Genomic DNA, 21,023 nt, shown 5'->3' on the forward strand with positions numbered 1-21,023 from the left:
AAAAAAATATGGTCTTTCTCCCCAAAAGACTTGCTTCACTTGTGGTTATCGCAACTATCAAAATCCTAACACAAAGAAACTTTTATATCAAGAAAAGGAGAGTTTATTATTGCACCTACATGCTGGATTAAATATTTACAGACTGAAAGTCTTTAGAAATGTAGACAAAGCCAACTGAAATCAATGGAAAAACTGTCATTTAAATGGACTTTATTTCAAGACCTTGATCGAGGCAACACACTTAATTTCATCCAAAACAATCCTGTTATACCATTCAGCGACAATAAAATGCGACCTTAAAATGAATGCTATTTATATAGACTTTCTTACTGTTCCACACTGCAGGTAGGATGTGATGGAGACTCATCTGAAGACCCAGAGAGCAGACAGGAAGATAAAAGAAACCATAAAAAGCTATTTTTACAGGAACCAAATATTTCTGGAATCTGAGTTCACCTGCCTTATCTAAAGAACAGAAAATTTAGTTCTCTTTTTAATGTACGTGTGTGCCTCACACTTTCATTAAATAATTGCATAAAACTTTTTTTTTAATAAATTCAACGTAGCCCTATAGCAAGTTGTGAAAACTATCACTAAATAGTTCCAACATTTTTTATTTATGATTCCTATAGTCTGATTGCTGTGCAAAAACTAATTAAAAAAAAAATTAACTCCTGGTTCTCCAAACCCTAGCAGGGGCCTTCACAAATCACCAGGCTGATATTCACAGATATATCAACTCTTGCAATAGCACTTTGGTAGTATGAGACGTGTAGACAAGTAAATTCTTCTCAAGATGAAGGTATCTCAAATCAGCTTGATAAAATAGCATGTTTGGATTCTCTATAAAGGGAATGAATTATTAGTTTACATTCTACTGTCACTAGGTATCTTTCCTTGCTCTTTGATGCTGGCAATTGGTTATTTCCCTGAGGCACTACAGTGATGCATTTACATGTCACCACATCCCTTGCCGTGCTGAATTGTCACTCCCAGATTCAACATGGCAGGCCGACGCAGAAATTCAAGCACATCTGAGGGCTGACAACTTCTGCCTTACAAATATCCTGCACTGCTCTCAAGTCATTGCAGGGTTTGCTCTGCTAAATAAAAATAAAACTCCAGTTCCTATTAGCTGATGGTAATGGAAGGGAAAGGGGGATAGGGTTTTCCTTAATTTCAGTGAGTACGTAGGATGGAGCATTGAGAAGATCAAACACAGCATCTTTTCATGACCTCTTAATTTGGCATCACAAATCAGTGACACACGAGAAGACTTAAGACCCTGGCCACAGGTCACATTAAAGAAGTTTCTAAAGGTGTGACCTGAATCTAGCAGTACGTAACCACTGGTGGCCAGGATACTATAGCTATTTGCAGGATGCTATAGCTAGTTTTCTCTTAACTACTCCCTCAGTCAGATAGTTGGCAATTCTTAATAGATTTCGCTTACTACTACTTACCCCATCTCCTCCTGCATCTACATACACTCTTAACAAGCACAAAGTCCTTCAACGAGGACTTTGCCATCCCAGGTATCAACAGGTCAAATATCCTCCTGTGAAGGACAATTCCCCTTCTGCTTCTTGTAAATGTGGCTCCTACTAGCATATTTTCCTGTCCCTGACTACTTGCCCAAGAAGCAGGAGTAACTGCTGTGCAATTTCTCATAATGGGCAGTCTGCACTACTTTTGTGCTGAGAAGACAGCTAGTAAATAGGGCAGATCTTTAGATTATTATTTTAAAGCATTTTCTGAGGTTTCCCAAGGGTCCAGCCCTATGACCATGACAGTGGTAATTACAGAAATTTGACTTCTCGTAACCTATTGCAATTAAAACCAGTAATCACTTCAGAGAACAAAGAAAAGATCCCCTATCATTTCTCCACACTCAATGACCTAGGGCAGAAAAAAAAAAAAACAGCCCCACAACAAAAAATGCCACAACATGCCATCAGGGACAGAAGAAACCCCAGAGAGAAGATAGATAGCCTGTCCAAATAGATAGGGCTACCATGTAGACAGGTTAAGTATCAGGCAATATAAAAATGGAATTGTGAAGGCAAGTTCCAGTTCAAAGAGACAGGCTGCCTTGTTATCTTGAGATGTCTTCTCAAGGGGATTTACTGCAAGTCTGACAACTGCAAATGAGTTACAGAAAAGAACAGGCGGAATGATAATCACAGCCACCACCCGAGAGTACGATACATAGTACGGTATTCTGTTATTGACAACCTGTAGTTTCTTCCTTGGACTTTAAATGCAGCTGATTTGGGACCATTATTTATACGGATGAGGAACTACTTCATAAGCGGAAATCTATGCCTCCAAAGCTGATGTGTCATTCTTCTACTTGTGTGAAAGATGTCAACAATAAAAAACCCAAAGCTGATGGGTGTGAAAACCCTGAAGTTTGGCTCACTGACTGTGTGAACATTCACAAAGGCACAGAGAATGAAGCAGAGACTGAGTGCTGAAGTCTTCCTCCCTTTTGGAGGCAAAACCTAGTGTCTCTGAGCATTAATGGCTTTCTAATCCCAAACCAGACAGTTTGTCCTCATAAATCTTTTGTTAGGAGACAAAGGTATTTTGGGGACTAACAACGCAGAACCATCTCTGGTGATCTCCAGCTTGTGGGGAGGGAACACAAGTACACAACACGTTGTTGGAAGAAGCGATTCCAAGTCCATGCTATATTTAATTATTCTTCTGTGCTGTTCCTCTCATTGCGTTTCCACTCCTGACAACCTTAGCAACTACAGAGATGCGAAGCAGAGAAGCTTGCAGGTCCCTGGTGATATGGATTGTTGCTTGAAAACCTCAATGAACTTTGAGTAAAAGCATTTAGTGCAGAGAAAGTCTGGCAGGCAAAAGACTACATTTAGCAAGAACAAGTTATTTTAATTTGAGTAAGTAAATTGCTAAGGAGTTGGGAAGAGCAGGAAGATGGGAGAGGGAGATCAGCCTGTGAAAGCTGGAATTACCTGAGAGTTGCTAGAGGAGGTAAAGAGCTGTGATGGAAAGGATGTTGGGAAACAGATGTAGAGGGGCTGTTTCCTATAGAAGGATGTTATCTAAGATTATGAGGCACCGTGAGTGTGACAACCTTTCCATGCACTTTGCATACACAAGCATCACAGACACAGCACATAGCAGCTCATAAATCTTGCAAGATGCAGTACAGCAGCCAGCTTTTGAAAACTATTGCGTTAAAATCATCACTTCTGTGAGGGAGATTGAAAGATGGGGGCACATCCCTGCTACCTTAAATTGACGGAAGGAGCAAGATTCCTAGACCTTCGATCTAGCATTGGCTGAATCGAGTATTGTGATAACAGAGTTTCATTGCTTGGGGCCACGTTATACCCAGACAATACCCTTCAGAGAAAAAGCACATTACAAAGTTTTTCTTTTCCCCTTTAGGAAGGCCTTCCCATTACCCAGCTGGCAAAACAACCAGCTGTTTAATGACCTAAGCAGCAGACCAGGGCTCTTTGCTCCCCTTCGAAAGTAAGCTGAAGGGAAGAGCAATTTAACACAGTTCATAAGATTTGTGCCTTAGAGTCCTGAGTCAGAGCGATCAAACTTGAGGTTATTAAAGCAAAGACTCTCAGTCCCAGGCTAGGGGATCATCCTGGAGGCAGTTTTGACTGCCAGCAACACAATTCAGGATTTCTCACCCATTCCCTTTCCATTTTCCATTTCCCTGTACATTCAGCCTCACCCTAGGCAGGGAAAGTGAGGAAAGGAACGACTTCTTGCGGTCTTCTGGTTTGCTTTGTTGTAGCTTCAGTCTGTTTATACACAATTGATACAAACTAGAATATGTCATGAGACCCAGAACCAGTTTCACCTCCACATTCTCCAAAGACACAGCATTAGCCAAAAGGCGTATATCAAAGCAAGGTGCAGGAGTGAGGCACAAGTTGAACAAAGAGCTGAATTATTTACAGTTTGTCAAGGCTGCATGGGAGTGTGCTGTTCTCACAAAATAAAATGTTCTTTATTTTGCTCATGATATATTTAAATATATCTGTAATTTTGGACATTATTAGGTGTAAAGTTACATTTGTGTGTTATGTTAGCAGGCTAGATAAGGCCATAGCTCCTTTTGCTTTACCTCTACCATCCCACATTTAGACACTAGTACCAGGCCAATGGTTCTCAGAACTCCCAATACACTGAATATAAGGGGCAGCACAAAGGGAAACATTTCCAATAATAAAAGAAATATTTATTCCTCTCTATAATACCAACTCAAATAGCAGAATAAAATTTTGCTACTACTGTATGTGACAACAGTGATGAAGAATGGTTCAGAAAATAAGATTTTATCTGAGTTAACCAGAAAAAAAAAGTCTCTATGACTTCTATCACACCATCAAAAAGACACATTTTAATCTTGGAAAAGGAATTGAAAAGTTTCTCCAAACAAATTCTAATACACCTGGGAAGTCAGAGAAATGTATTAATTTCCACATGTGTCTTTCAATAACTGTCACCACAGCAGACAACGCTGGCTGGCGTTAGCCTCAGCAATTTCATTTTAACAAGCTAATTATGCCCATAGCTATCTAAATCTGAACTCCACTCATTCGGTGCAGCCAGCAGCATCAACAGCATGAAAGTAAAGAAGGAAGGCATACATTATCGTTTCTTACCACAGTATAGATCTGAGGTTTGCGTCTCTTTGCCAGGTCAATTATATTGACTCCGTTGTAATAAAGGTTCTCAATGCATCCATGGAAATTTTTCCTCTGAAAGGTTCCTGGTTTGCCCGGGACAGGAATCCCTCCAAAACTGAGCTTTTGGAAAGAATAAGAACAGTATTTAGTTATCACCCCAAAAGCAAGAGGGCTGAGTCCCCCTCCATGCAGCCAGCCGGGATATTATTTAAGAACCAAGTCACATTAACAGCATCACCTTGGAGCATGAAGCAGGGCCTGGCTGTCCAACAGAGGAATTACAGGCTGCAGAGCATTACAGCTGTCAGGGAAACGCTGCTGCTGCAGAGAGCTCACTAATTTGGAAACAGCTTTTAAGTGCCTTGACACACCACTTCACCAACCTGGTACCATCAAGCCCCCCACCCAGGAACACCCAATGCACAAGGTAACATTCAAATGGTCTCCAGCCCACAGCCCCCACTGGCCTGGAGGCTGCCACCCAGCAGCGGACCACAGCGGCCGGGAACTGCTGAGCAATGGGGGAATAAACTCTTCCTGCCCACTGAGCACTGGGTTTGCCTGTGAGCTGGAATCGCCCCTTTCCACCAAGCTTGTATCTGAACAGTTCTGGTTTCAGCTAGTAGTATCACACACACAGACTACCCCATTTGCACCTTGCGAGTGTTTTCCCTAAATTTCACTGTGGTTTGGGTCTTTACAATATTTGTACGTGGTACTTGGGACTGAGCAGCGTAATGGAAAAGTTCTGCAGGTTACACATTTAAACAAAACTTCTGCTCTGCTGTTGTCCAAGTACTGAAAGATTTTAGTATTGTGCAGATTACAACTCATCACTTAACTGGAGGGCTGAAAGCCCTGGGAGGACAAAAAGCCTAAGAAAATAAAGCTTCCAAAATCCATGGAGCATAATTACTTCAGATTCCTAAGAAAAAAAAAGAAAGGGAAAAAAAAAAAAGAACAAAACAAGCAAATCCCACAACCCAAAAAACTTCTGATAATCCTATTTTCATTTTCCGCATGACCCAGCTCATTTTTAATTAGCTCCACTGGCCTTTTTGGCAAAGTCTTACTGGTGGTACTGCCGAGTTTTTATTCATTTTTCCCATCACAGCCAGCAGCATCATGAGTGATATAATGCAGGTGGGGATCCTGCAGCCACCACACTTCACAGTGCTTCCAGCACATCAGGAGCTGTGCTGCAATCCTGCTGCATCCACTGCAGCAAGGGCATGCACTGCTGTGCGGCACCACTTACACGCTGACGGCTGCTGGAACCTGGTCAGCCTTATCCCTCTGCCACAACTCTGAACAGCTCCCCTCAGCTCATTATTGCAAAAATAAAGGGAAATTTGGGGGTTATTTTTCCTCCCACTCCACCTAACAAGCTGGGATACATAAGCAAATGAAACATCCCTGGATAACCTTGAAAGCACTTCTTTGAATACAAGTCCTTAATGAACTTGCACCTTAGTTGAATTAATTGATCACTTCAGAGAAATAAAGAGTGATCAGACTGCTACTTTACATCACTTACAGGTTTGTTATTGGCATGAGTGCTTATGTGGTAGCAATGTTTTTTTCCAGTGAGAATCATTAATTCTTGCTTAAAACACCAGACTTTCCTTCTTTCATGTTCTATTCTCTAAGTCTCCTGCTTAGGGACTCTGTACTGGGTTTCAAAACCAGAAGAAAAATCAATACCAATTATACCACTCCATTATTAAGAAAACAGTTTCCTTTGTGATTGGCAATAATTTTAATTACCAAACTAATGGTTTTATTACCCTCAGCGAGGCCTTTAATCCCTGGAGTGTGCTGAGATAAACTTTCAGTAGACTGTATTGCTGTAATGTTCAACTGAAAGATTGTTTCAGTGTAAATAGAAAGAAAACACATTGTGTGAAAAACTAAGCACCAGGGGCCAGGACTGAGTGCCACAGAGGTCAGTGAGTGATGCTGATTTACACCAGCTGAAGATCTTCTCTACCATGCTCCCTGTTTTGGAACATCTGGAAAAACGTTCTGCAAATTACACTGGAGCCTGAGTTTTCCCTAATTGGCATCAACCTTGTAGCAGGAAGCAAGGAATTTTATTACTTTGAAATTAGGAAAGCTGATGACTCAATCATTTGGCTTTTCTCAACTCCATTTTAAAAGTAGTTACAGCTTTGGCCCTTGCTAGTTCAGTCTGAAGCTGTTCCAGAATCTCACTGCAAAAATGTGCTGTCCTTACTAAATGTGCTCGTGATTTGGTGCAGTGGCGCCAGGGGACAGGTACCACTCTTTCTACCCTGCTTTGTGAAATGCAAAGAAGGGAATTTCAGCTGGAACATGAGAGGAGCAGAGAGCAGGCACCTGCCACTGCCGAGCTGTCTGCATTTGTCCCTTGGGTGTGCTGGGAATTGATCCTTTCCAGAGAAATGAATCCGAAGCGCAGAGGGGAAACTTGTGGTCTCTTAAGCAATGAACCATGCCAGCTCAACGCATCCAGACAGAGTGATGGCTCTGACTGTGCAAGCATGACCCTGTGCCTTGTGAGCTAGCAAGGCTTGGTAGACAAATGCATGGGGATAAAAATTAACATGGGTTATTTGCACGCAGATGTGCATTGGTGAGGGGAACAGATGAGGAACTGCCTTGCATATGGATGTAAAAGTTTAAGGTATTTTGTAGCGACTATCAGCCATAAGCACTGAACTGCTGGAGTGATATAAACTGCACTCTGCCACACCTTGGCCTCGTGACAGGGGATCATACCAGCCTCAGGTTTCGTGGGCAGCCAGGATGTTTCCTCTGCTCAGTCTTCTCTTGGCTGAACTGCTCTGGCTCCCTAGACCAGTATGCTCTGCATCACAGCCCCAGATGTGAAGGGACCTGGGTCAGAGCCAGTTGTCTTGACAGTCATGCTCAGGGTCTTCCATTCCTAGTGGCAAGACAATGGTCTTTACCTGCTCATCTTTATGTGGAGGGCTATAAACTGAGCAAGTGGTGGCTGCATAGAGGCACAACTCAGAGCTGGTATCCCCATGGTCATGTCAATAAGATGCAGGGATGGTGTGCAATGATCCCACATTAAAATCATACTGGAGATGATGACACAGCACTTCTCCATACAGATTAGCGTGGTTGCTCGCTGAAGATTTGACTAGAAGCCAGGCTATACCTTTGAGTTTAGCTCAAAGTCTGCTGTACTTTGAAGTGTAAGCATAATCCAATGCATATTTGCCCAGAGACTAGCCATTTTCCGAGACTGTCGTACACAGAGTTGCACTGATGTAGTCCATGTTTGTTAACCATGAAAAGAGCTCTCTGGGAAGGAAATATTAAATAAAGATCTTTGCTGGGTGGTGGTTTTCTGTCACATTCATCTTATACCAATTCAGCCTCATCTCCCAGGTTATAACCTAAAGGGCTTCACACACCTCATAATCAATATCCAAGTGATCTGAATCCCCCTTTGTTCGGAAATGCTGGGTGTGCTTGTCCACCGTGAAGTTCACTTGCTTGTTGAAACGCTCTATGAGAACTGAGTGCCAGTGCTGATCATCCAGGAGGCTGCCCAGGGTGACGGATGTGTGGCTGTTACTGAAGTGCAGGTTGGAGTCCCCTGGAGAGGCAGAGACAGGCAGAAGACACCAGAATTACCTCCAGGCCCTTAACTGAAGCGTGGGGACTTAAGGGGAGCACAGAGCAGTGCTCCTAGATGCAAACTAGAGCTTTGCCCATCAGAAACAGACCCTCGTCAAAGCTTGCTTTAGATTCTTTGGGTCTCTTATTCATATATCTGTGTATACGCACATGCACACATACACACTTTTTTTCCCCCTGAAATCCTTATGATAAGCCAGGAGGTTTTCCCGATGCTGCACCCATACCTTGCAGCACACAGGGGATCGCCACTCTGCCTGTGCCCTTGGTTCTGCTATGCATTTGAGGCCCTGGTGTTTTAAGAGCTCCCTTCAGGTTGCATCAAAATATCCTTTCTATTCACATTAACAGATCAGTCCTGACACTTCAGTTTCGACTATGTACTTCTTGTATTTTAACAAGAAAATTGCATCTGTCCATTTTCAGACAAAAAAAGCCACAAGTCAGTGAAGCAACATGAATGCGAGTGTTTTGTTCAGCTCAAAAAGATTCTTAAACCTGGCCTAGATCTCCAAAAGTTTAGATCAAGAGTCATAAAAATATTTAGGCCCTAACCCTGGTGATTTCAAGCACTCTTCTGTTTTCCAGTTGGCTACACGCCTGAACACTTCAGAGCCTCTCACTGAAAGGGAGTATGTGTCCTTTTTTATATTCCAGCAGAATGGAGAGAACACATACTCCAAAACTGTCAGGCAAGATGCAAGCAGATTCAAGAACAGACATCAAAACCCTTGCCCATGACATATGAATGCATACAGAGGACTGGAAATGGCTAAAAACTGTACTGCTGAAAAAAAAATAATAAAAAATCTTCTTATCTCAGACTATGAGACTATTCACAACATCATATCCTCTGGAAGAAGTAACATAATATAATTAACTATAGTATATTCTTATCTTAGTATGAAACATTTGTAAGAGGAGGACAAATCCATAGAGTCAAAGAATCCCATATCGAGAGGCTCAGGAAGTAGCTACTTGGTCCAAATAACATCCAAATACCAAATCAGAAAAATGCTGCATTATCATTTCTAAACAAAAAGAAAGAAAATACTAGCTGGAGACTAAACAATTAATGAGGTTATGTAAGAATGAAATCCAAGAGCTACGGAAAATTGTTACTAACATTTAAAACAAACATAATTAAGTAGGAAGGAAAAAAATGCAGAAAGAATTATCTACAAATTCTGTTTTAGTACCTCCACTTTTCTCTGACTAGTTTATGATTTCTTTTAATTACCCAAGTCACAAACAGGGGACTGAGATACCACACCATTGCCTTCTTTATCTGTTCTAGACAAACTTCTTGGTGTCCTGGAATTGCTAGTCTGACATTTGCCCCTGCTAATACTATACATTACTAGATGCTAAATCTCCCATTTTTATTAAAATCAGCCTTGGCAGTCTAAGGACCACATACATGAACTGCAAACAGCTCAGATTACTTTATTGAACAAAGTTATTAAGATTGAGAGTGGTAGTGTCAAATGTGGACCTTAATTCCCTCCCCTCCTTGCCCACACCCTCATGGTTAACAGTGGGAGGGCTTTTGGTTCAGCTTTCCATCTGGATGGGCCACTGAGGCTTTCAGACCAAGTTCAATACCCAGACAGGGTAAGCGCAGCTCCTGTGCTGACCAAAGTACAGCAATGCAGGCGTGGAAACTTCTGCCCAACTCAAACCCCTCAGTATGAGAAACGTGAGTCAGCAGGGACTGCTGAGGCCAGTACCATGGGTCACCCACAGATGAAGCTAATGAAGATTTTGCAATAAGGCTGGGAGAGGGGGTGTGATCACTCCTACTACAGTAGCTCCTGCCATTATCAAAGTGCTTTAGCGTATTCACCAGGAAAAAGCAAGCATCCTTCTACAGAAAGAAATTAAGCCAGCCTTTCATCTGTCCCTCTGATCTAATATAATCACACAGTGATGGCCTTCCAGATACTCAGTTTTCAACTGAAACCATCTCCAGAAACAAAGCAATACAAGTGTGCACAATGTTTTGACCAGAATATTTTCATTTAAGTTCTGTATTCTCAGCTCAGTTCTGATCACAGAATGGAAAGAATAAGATACAAACCAAAAATAAACCTTCTGCACTCCAAACCAAACTTCCTGGGAATGCTATTCTTAAAAATCATAACAATAAAAAACGAGGAAGGGGAAGAAAGTGAACTTTTTTTTTTTTTTTTTTAAAATCACTGCTGGAATGCATCATCAAAGGTCTGAACTTCAAAAGTAGTCATTGAACAACTCAGCCTTGGTTGGCACTAGTTAGAAGAGCCAAGGTCTCTTCTTGGCTCAGCTATCATGTCCTGCATGTCCTCAGTCAAGCCTATTCTCTTTTGCTTCCCCCTCCACCTTCTCTGACCAGTATTTAAGCTGTGAGCTGTCTGATACACACAGCATATTTTGTTGATCTCAGCTGGAGTTTTTAGATACTGTGTAATATAAACAATAAATTTATAAAAGCAAACCAAGACAATGCTTGTTACAATAATATGTGAACCAATAACCCTAATTACCCTTACCCAGGTTGATGTGCAAGGAGAGCTTCCCTTTCTGCAGCTCCAAAGTAATGTAGTCTCCACGCTGTCCTTCTCCATGGAATAAGACTCCATCCCCCTGCATGCTCTTGAATTTCAAGGAAACCACATCTTTGAATGTGCTCATAAGCTTCTGATTGAACCTGTAGAGGAGTGAGCTTCTGCCGTCGAAGTCTGCAATATCTGACTCTGGGAGAAAGAAGATGGAAAAATGAAAAGAAGGGGCAGCTTCAGGAGAGGGACTGTATTTTTTCAGGATCTTTTAAAATACCACTTGGAGCCAGGTATTCTCAGAAGCGTACATCCACAGGATGTACGTGGCATCTGGGCAACCACATTTCACTCGTTTCCAATCCTCTCCCTCTGTCTGGGGAAAGGGAACACTAGGATAAAACCAGAACTCCTCTGCACTTGTCCTCCTCTCTCTCATGCAAGACTGCTTTCTCACTCAACTTTTTAGAACAGAACAGGTGCCTTCCATCATATTCAGATCTCCAGAACATCCCCTGCCACATGTGCTGTTTGCCTGAAACACTCCCAGGATGTTATTTATTACTTTGAACACTTCAGTTCTCGCTCCTCTTTTTGTAGCTTCACAAGCATCTGTTGAGCTGTTTCTGTGTGTCGGCCATGCCTGCATTCACCTCTGCATCCAAATAAGCAGCATCTTAGCCTCTGAGGGTTGGCTGCTTGTTTGTGATGGGCATTTATCAACCATGTTTCTGTATGCAAATTGACTAGGCTGGCAGGAGTAGTCAAGCATCAATTCAAAAAGCTTTTGAAGGGATTTCATGGGAACTGGGCATCTAAACTGATTATACACCTTTGAAAATCCTATTAGAAACATATTTTCCCCTTCAGCCAGCCTCCAAAACCCAATCACTGTGATAGGAAACAAGCTTTCAATTCTTCAGTTGCAATTAATATTTCCTTTGGCAGCAGCAGCCTTTGCTTTATAAAGTGGTATTTTAAGCAAAATGTATTTTTAATAAACTTAAAAAAAATAAATATATATATAAGCAGAACATTTCAGGTAGCTTTAAATACTTTTAACTAACACATTGTATTCAAACATGTGACCAACATATGTAAATTCAATTCCAATTTCTATCCAAATGCAATTTGACATAAATTATGGATAAAATATCTACTTGTAAATAATAAATCTGTCAATTGGTATTTCCTGTTGTTAAGGAAAACTTTAAGAATTAAAAACACCAGACGATGAAGAATTTGAGCAAGGGTTTACTAAGCTACGTAGGTACTGGAATACATGCATAAAGACAAAGAATACTTTCATAGTAACTAAGAAGAAAGAGCATAGACTGTCTTTGTTTGCAAACCATGTGTATTAATGATAATCCAAAGCTACCAGTTTTCCATTTTCTTTTGAAAAATAACTGAAAAGTCCATATGCAAAACAATCAAGACCTCCAGGTCAGCAACTGCACTGTGATTAAAGTTGGTGATTTAAGTCATCTAAGCTCCCTTGAGAGTTCTTCTATCCTTTTGAGCATTAACGGTAGTTTCATTTGTTCCTCTTTAAAAACGAAAGTAATAGGAGTTGGGTTTTTTTTTCCTTTTTTTCTTCTTTAAACTGGACCATTGATAACTTCTGCATGTCAATATGACAGTTTATACAGAAGTTCGATGGCACACTTACAAACTTGCAGGGAGCTCAAAATTTAAATTTGATGTGAAATTCTGTCACTCCAAAACTGATTCCATTCCAAATCAGAAGTCAACTGATTATTTCTTATGAGAATAAAACTACAAAGAAATTCAACCCTGGGAAAAATTCACTCCAGAATAAACTAAGACCAACTTCTTCTCTGTGATGCCAGAATTATAACATGCTGTTTAGCATCATACGTGGAACAGTTGTTTGTTTAGGAAGTATCATGAATACAAAAGTATTCACGCCATCTGCTTTTACTGGTTTTTACTTCTAAATTAGGTGTTCAGAAACAGCTCCTTAAGAATTGCTGATTTCTTTCTATTGACACCTTGACTGCCAGTTTCTATAAAGGGAATTAAATTCATAGTTTAGTTCTTATGAATTTCCCCTAGCTACATTAAATGCTTCAATTTGTTTAAAGTAAATTGCAAGTGTATCATAAAAATGGTTTCATTTTAACACAGGCAGGAATTAGAAAATAGCTTATAAAGAAGTTACAGTCTTTGATTTCCAGTGCATTTTGCAGTTAAAGTTGATTTTCCTCCAAGCTCTCAAAACCAAAGATACTGTAAGAGAGTTGTGATTCAATGTTGCCATAATAGCAGCCTTCTTTTCTTCTTCTTCTTAAGATCCAAGCCTTCAACCAGTCTGAATTCACACTTAAGTCCTTGTTTTTAACTCTCCTCTAAGCCACAGCATAACACACAATTTCTTGAAGAGCTCTACCACTGACATTTACAGAGTATAACACAAAGGAAAACCTGTTTCTGAGAAGTTCTGCTTCACTAATTATCAGTTGTGAGTACACTGGCCAATAAATAGCCCCAAACGAAATGGGAATATGTCAAATAAATGCTAACACTGGCAGCCAAAAGTCATTAGTGGCAGTTTGCATGACAACAAATCGTTGGCTTCCTGTTAAAAATTGAAAGATATAGCACAATTCTAATATAGTCACTCCAGAAAACCTGCTTGTTTGCTTAGTGTTTATTTAGTCCATGTACGTCCATAATCCACTCTCAGGCAGAGAACAAGGATCAGAAATGTTACAAGTCTCAGCAAATCTGTAGGAATAATAAACTAAAACACAACATGTAGTTTCATTCTGCACTGTCTGCTGGTTTACTTATGCTCCCTGAAGACAGACTTCACTCAGGCTGGGTACTTTTCTACCCTGTCCTCATCAACAAGGCTACAAAACTCATCAAAAGTGAGATCGGGCAAAAGACGCTTCTTTCATGTTATTCCCCACTGACCAACAACTCAAACAGATGCCTCTGCTGTAAATACATACAGAATCACAGAATTATTTAGGTCGGAAAAGACCCTTTAAGATCATCGAGTCCAACCATAAACCTAACACTGCCAAGTCCACCACTAAGCCATGTCCCTAAGTGCCACATCTACACATCTTTTAAATACCTCCAGGAATGGCGACTCAACCACATCCCGGGCCAGCCTGTTCCAACACTTGATAACACTTTCAGTGAAGAAATTTATCCAATCTAAATCTGCCCTGGCACAACCTGAGGCCATTTCCTCTTGTCCTATCATTTGCTACATGGGAAAAGAGACCAACACCCACCTCACTACAACCTCCTTTCAGGTAGCTGTAGAGAGCAGTAAGGTCTCCCCCGAGCCTCCAATTCTCCAGACTAAAAAACCCCAGTTCCCTCAGCCACTCCTCATAAGACTTGTTCTCTAGACCCTTCACCTTCTTTGTTGTTCTTCTCTGGACGTGGTCCAGCATCTCAATGTCTTTCCTGTAGCAAGGGGCCCAAAACTGTATTCAAGGTGCAGCTTCACCAGTGCCAAGTACAGGGGGCAGGAGTACATACATACTCCTGCTCACAGGTGAAAAAGTTCCCATAAAATAGAAATCATTCATCAAGCTTTTCTGAAATTCAGTAGAGGTTCTGGCCCCAGGGGTGCTGGTTATGTCATTCCATTTGAATTTCCTTTCCCAACACAGATCCAAACATGAAAGTCACTTGGGGGTGGGTGGAAACACAGGCAGTTAGTTGAAGATGGACTATCAGGTTAATTCAACTTCTTTTTTTTTTTTTTAAAAGGGAGAATGTAATCACAGAGCTCAACCTGTGGGACCAGCTGTGCTGAGAGGAGCCAGGCTGGGAGTAATGTGACAGCATGGAGTTTACTTGTGCAGCAATCTGCTCCTGGCAGCAGAGAGGATATACATTCTTATTTACAAAGACAGTCCTCCTAATGAGTTTAGAAAAAGTAAACACTTATTGACAGTTATTCCAAAATACAAAAATATCCCCTAGGAACAACTGCAATTTGAGACAGGAATTTTTGGTCTTGCATTTACATCAATGAACAGAAGCTTTAACTTCCTGCAGGAGGAGTAGGACTGTTTCTGGTCTGAACAGATCTCTCCTGGCCAGTCATGTCCTATTGACTTGAGTGAGTCTAAAGCAACCCGACTTCCCTCTCCTTACCCCTCTCAGACATGCAATCCAAAGGATGAATGTGGGTGAGCACTTCAGAAGTGACTGTTCTGCTGTGCAGTTTTATCCCTATCACAAATTTATGTCTGCCTCTTGCCAAGCAATTGTTTGGGTATTTATCTTATGCAGTTGGTTACAAACACTACTGGTCAATGATCATCAGACATTAAGTGGTTCTCTGCAATGCGTTCTTTTCTATCTCACAGGAAGACAAAGGAAAGGATGGAGGAAGGTAGGAAAAAAAAAGAAAAAAAAAGAGATGGAGATGAAAAAAGATCCAGTAAAAATATCATTTAATCAAAAAGCACAATACCAGATCATATTCCCTGAAGCAATGACAGCAAAAGATGAGAAATCAGTGTCCTAAACTGCAAATGAAGAACTCGGCTCTCAAAAGCAGAAGATACTGTCTCACACCCTATCATTGTTTCTCCTGCGGTTTCCCAGCCTGTTCACTGCACATACACCTGATTCTGCTGATGCATTTTGAGCTGTTAACCAGTTATAGAATATGATCAGCATCTTCAATGCAGCTATAAATCTTATCCTATAAAAGCAATTGTGTCAGCAGATTTTTTTTTTCCAACACTAAGCTAACAAGACTTTTCCCAAGTATAAAGATATACCCATTCCCCCCTCACCGCCCCCAGCATCAAAAGCAATTGGTTTACCATTTGTCTGAACACATCCTCTATTGCAGCTCTGGTTATCTGTTACAACCACACTGCTTCTGGAAACACTGCTGCAAAAGTACAGTGAGAGCTTACACATACCTCTGCATGGAAATTTCCATTTAACTCATCATAAATCCTTTTCTGAAAGGGAAACATCAACATATATTTTCAGATCAAGATCATCTCCTTCCTATTTCAGTACCTATTTTGAGGATGTGAGACGGAATCTTTACACGAATTTAAAATAAATGTAATTAACTTTCATTTAAATACATACTTTCTGTGTAAGAAAGTAAACAACAATTAGCATGTGTCATCTGTGAATTCCAGCTGATTTGACAGCCTTGGAGTGCTTTGTTGCACAGGAACTTTGATTGGTATGGGATAGGGTCAAGCACACTCATGTGTCTGAAAGAGCTTTATTGTAAAAATCATGGTTTTATGTTCCAAAGAAACAATGTCAACTGGCACCCAATTAGAGGATGAAAAGGAAAAGGTGGGGAGCGGGGGGAAGGAAAACAAAAAGAAAGACGAGAGCTGTCTTGTTTGACAGAGAAGTGTGGGGGATAAATTCATAGCAGTAAATTACTTCTAGCAGGAGCAATAAACAGTGAGTGCCATTCAGCAGCACAGTGCAATCACATGTTAAGTTAGCCACTTTGGCATCCACTGCACATAGCAGTTAATCACTAATATGATTCTTCAGTATTTTTTGTTACTGTGTCCTGGCAGAGTGTTTGGTGACCTACGAGACCTGATGCCTTCCACACACTCCCTGCTAAACAGTCATCACTGAAAGCTGCATTTGCCAAAAGTTAGCACAAGGTTTTGTTCCTGGAACCTGTTCAGCAGAGTATGCCGCACAGGACACTCATACTCCAAAAATGAGAGATCAGAACCTTGCGCTGACCCAGGAGTATCACATTCACCTAACCTTGCCATCACAAAAATGCTTAAGCAGCAGCGAAGCCACAAACCTCTCCTACAGCTGTCATCTCCTGCTCAAATATGCAAGGTTAAAAAGGAGCTGATGTGAGCAGAGACCATCCAAGGAACCACGGGCTATTTTACACACCCTGGTGCATCACAGTGAGGTGCTCAGCTGCATGTTTGGCAGTAGTCCCAGGGTTTTAACAGATGTGCAGCAGCACATGAAATTCAGATGGCCTAAGCTGTCAGTGTCCCCAGACTTTTGTTTCAGCCAAACAATAAATGCTGCCACTCACACAAAAAAAGATCTCCAAGCTTGTCTGTAAATGAAAACTTCACTTCTGCAGTTTTCTGCTCCAAATATCAATATAAAGCAACTCTGTTTTCAGATCAGGTGCTGTGCTTCCGAGGCAACATTTGCCTGAAAAGTGGAATGGACAGCCAGTAGTCCAGCATCATCTGAATTTCAACATGCTTCTACAAGTAGGCTAAGAGGTAGGAATAACCCCGCAGTCACACTTGTATGGTTGTGCAGGATTTGCTTCATGTGTGTTCCCCATGCACATGTTCTCTTTTTCTCTTACACTTCAGGACTGGATCCAAAGCTAAAATGCTGGTGGAAATCCTTTCTTCAACTTCAGTGGACTTAAGATCAAAAACTTTGGGTTTGTTTACCTATAGAAGCCTTTAACTCATTCCAACAGCTTAAAGAGGATTGGGCATAACTGGGAATTAGGCTCTTACAAGTGAATTTATATCAGCTGCAGCCTTTGGTAAGGTAGGTGACTATAATGCTGTTCCTACTCCCAGCCTCACGTCCTTACTTTCATATAAACACAAACACTTCCATGAAGGGTCATCTCTTAGAGATGGTGCACATTGGGACATTTGTTCTTCTAGTTCCATTTCCTTCCTGGCTTGTCCAACAGCCTGTCTCTTGTGATTTTTTCGGATCATTTTTAAAAACTCTCTTCAAATGATTAATATATTTCTTGTGCCAGAATTGAGCATGGTGGATGAGACTGTATGCTGTCACACGTTACAAAATGCAGTTATGTAGGCGTACACCAGCTCAGGATCTGCTGCAGATAGTCTGTCAGTGTAACAGTAAAGATGACATTTTATAAATGATCAAACATCTTTTGTACAGTGCTGCAGCACCTGCGTTAGGAGTAGCCAAGACCGCAAAACTATATAAGCAAAACCTGTAGACAGGTATTGCTTGGCATATGCAATTTGCCAGGGGGAAATCTGAATGGCACATTTATATAAACGGAATGAATATTTCAACACTCTGTAAAACTTTTATGAATCCCTTTATTTCTTTTGTGGCTTGCTTCAATCTCATACCTTGATTCTGCACAACCATTTTTATTTCCTGTAACTGCAGGGTACAGGACAAAGATGAAGACTTAGATGAAGCGCAAGGAAACTCAGCCTGCAAGTGACTCTGAAGTCTTCTCCGTATCATAGAAGATACAATCACCATCTGACATGAAAGTAGTGCCCGCGTAGTATTTCACAGAGTAACACCAAAACACATTCAGCTATAAAAGATTCAACCTTCAGTTTGAGTTCTGTTTGTTGCACATCTGTTTAGACTATACTCTTCGCTGTAGAGGTTTGGTCATCATTAACAGAAGAAAGCTCTTTGAAAACAGATGAGACAGCTGCTTTGGTATGATGTCATCAGGTGCAGTTGGTTCCGATTTATAGTTTTCAGTTTCCATGTCCACTGGTAGGGCTGGAAAAGGTCTCTTGCCCTAGTGACTTTCCATTCAGACCAGGCTGTTGCAGGTCTGTACTTAAATGAATGATAGTCCACAGTGCCTGAGCATCAAAGTAGGTGGAGAAGCAGCATTTAAAGAAAGCTGAATGGATCTTCTAGACCTACACATAGATCTACACACAGACCATAACAAGGATCTTCCTGTGAAACCATGTGAATCAGTCCTACAACCCGAGTGTAGTGATGAGGCCACTAAGAGTCCCAGAGCTGTGTCCCTGTTCAACGGGATTGTGTGAATCAAAAGGTTTAAGACACTTGCTCATTTATTCCCAAATAGGAGTTTTTCTGCTTATTATCTTACAACCCATTTCTGTACCCAGCAGAAGCAGATGAGGACGTAAGCTAAATGGAGAGATGTACAAGTACAGTAGTGTCACATGATGGTGACTTGTGCCACACCACGTTGAACTTACTGGTAAAATGCTGTTATCCCCTGAACTCTCCCCAGCAAAATCTCACCTGTCTCAAACAGTGTCTCAAGTCACACTTGACCATTTCAGAGATAAACCTACAGCCACCTGTGAAACAAATACCGGACTTGTGTTTCCTCATTTGTGGACCTGTTTTTGTTTTGTGCGAGGGAGTAACCTTGGTCCTTTTTCTTTACATTCACACTCTTCCGTGGTGACAGGTCATACATCTGCAGCAGTACAATAACTGTGTGGCTGAAATGCCCCAAAGGCAATGTCTGTAGGCTGCTGCAAAGCCCATGTGACAAAGCGCTGCAGACCATGTCTTGGAGGATCATCACCACGCGTTATGAAGAGTGCCAAAGAAAATGCTCATGCAAAGGCAGCAGATGAGTTCTCTTCTCTCTGGAGCTATAAAGTCATCAGCCTCAAATAGCAGTACTAGCTGCACAATCTGCAGCATTTCCTTCAACAACTAGTTAACTTGCCTTAAAACCAAAAATGAACTATTTAAGCAAAAGGTGGTACCATTCCCAAATAAAGCCCTACAAAAGATCCCAAGTAGCTTTGTGCCCTCCAGTGGAGCAGGAGGTTTTGCAGCATCTCACTGCCTTGCACTAGCAAGCAGCAGCAAATTGCTCTCTGGTGGGCTCAGTTCCGAGAAAGCTTCAGCAGCTGAGCTAGATGGGCCAGCGCATCCCTGAGCAGAAAGGCATGAACAACTACTGAAAAAATAAATGATGGCTACATATTTCACATTATCTTTTAACTCGTAAAACTTGTGCTGGACCCCTCCCGCAGCACTGACAGCATCAACAAAAAACTCTTTGAGAAAATGTGGATTAAGATGTAGCCACTTACTATAGGAGCAGCCGAAGACCTCAACTCTCAGTCCTATTCGCCCACCGACATTCCACTTCAGAGGGATGAAGCGCAAGAAGCGGGCTTTCGTGGAGTGCAGAAATTTGTGGTGAACCACACTGTCAGCATTGCTGTTCCCTGTGAAAACCTGGAAGGACAGAGAGCCTTGGTGAGACATTTAGCACTGACAGGTGAATGCAGCACTCTGAATTAAGGCTGTGAACTGCCACCCCTCTTCCTGATTCTCAGTCTTATAAATTACTCAAAATTATTGAAATGGATTGTCAAGTTTTCTTTTAAGTGCTGTGTCCCTTATGGAGGGAAAGGAGGGAGACAGCAGCACACAGAGCACCTCAGCGGAGTGGGGGGACGTATACAGCGAGTTACAAAAGCAGGTTGTAGATGGGGATGTTAGAGAAGCTGCTGCATAATTTCTCCAAAGCCAGGATATTCCTGCGCACCACAATACTCCATCAGCCCCTAACATACACACAGTCCCTTCAGCACAGTGAAGGATGGGGTCCAGTTTAGCCTTCGGTGCACTCAGGGCAGTAGAAAAAGATGGTCACAAGGCACTGAGGTTGGACAGAGCCTGGGAAGACGAACAGGAAAGTGAACATCTGGATATGCCACAGAAAACTCAAGCAAGACATAGGAAGAGATGAAAGCCTGAGCCAGTGCACGGGAGAGTCAGCATTTTGACTGTGTTTTCACCCAAGAGAGTTAAAGCTTGCAAACAATAATAATTTAACTGTTTTTTCTTGCCTATTTGATTAATTGCCTGCAACTGCAAGCCAAAATTAATGGACTTACTTAGAATTATCACTTAACAAGAGGAAATTCTCTCATGGATGAAGAATGACTGCAGGATTTCAAAGACAAACCTGAAGACAAGCATCCAAGCTCTGATGCTGCCTGAAGAATTTCAATTCATCTTTACACCCTTACTGTGTAACATTGGTCTAGGTGTATCATAGACTTCCCTCAATCTTCAGAATATTTGAGTAACTCAGCTAGGATTTAAATTCGAAGCTAACAGTTTTGTGAAACATGAAAACCAAAGACAGAACTTAAAAAAATAATCTCACAGGAAGGCGGTATTTGTAAAAGAGGTCCTTCGCTTTATAAATATAAAATTTCATCACAAAATGTTGTACCAGTTTTAAATGCTTCTGCAGCTCAAAAGCTGGCACCATTCACCTACGCAATGCAACTGCAAGCACAGATTGGAATAACCCCAGTAAAGTAGACCTACAATTCATTCCTGGTGGCCGAAGGATGAGTTAAAGAGATTGGGGGTTTCATCTCCACTCTGAAAAAAAGGACTA

The 21,023-nt window shown here is 41.4% G+C and overlaps 1 protein-coding gene across 1 annotated transcript in view; it reads right to left on the reverse strand.

The window, feature by feature from the left end:
* CNTNAP5 (contactin associated protein-like 5) overlaps window positions 1-21,023 on the reverse strand; it is a 223,319-nt gene that overhangs the window by 144,624 nt on the left and 57,672 nt on the right. The window contains exons 4-7 of the mRNA XM_010569849.1: window positions 19,696-19,843; window positions 10,868-11,071; window positions 8,111-8,295; window positions 4,662-4,805 (exon numbers count right to left, since the gene is read on the reverse strand). Coding sequence (XP_010568151.1) covers window positions 4,662-4,805; window positions 8,111-8,295; window positions 10,868-11,071; window positions 19,696-19,843 — 681 coding nt within the window. The remainder of the gene's footprint in view (window positions 1-4,661; window positions 4,806-8,110; window positions 8,296-10,867; window positions 11,072-19,695; window positions 19,844-21,023) is intronic.

The sequence above is a fragment of the Haliaeetus leucocephalus genome, unplaced genomic scaffold (genome assembly GCF_000737465.1).
Source record: "Haliaeetus leucocephalus isolate CR32 unplaced genomic scaffold, Haliaeetus_leucocephalus-4.0 Scaffold1, whole genome shotgun sequence".
NCBI lineage: Eukaryota > Metazoa > Chordata > Aves > Accipitriformes > Accipitridae > Haliaeetus > Haliaeetus leucocephalus.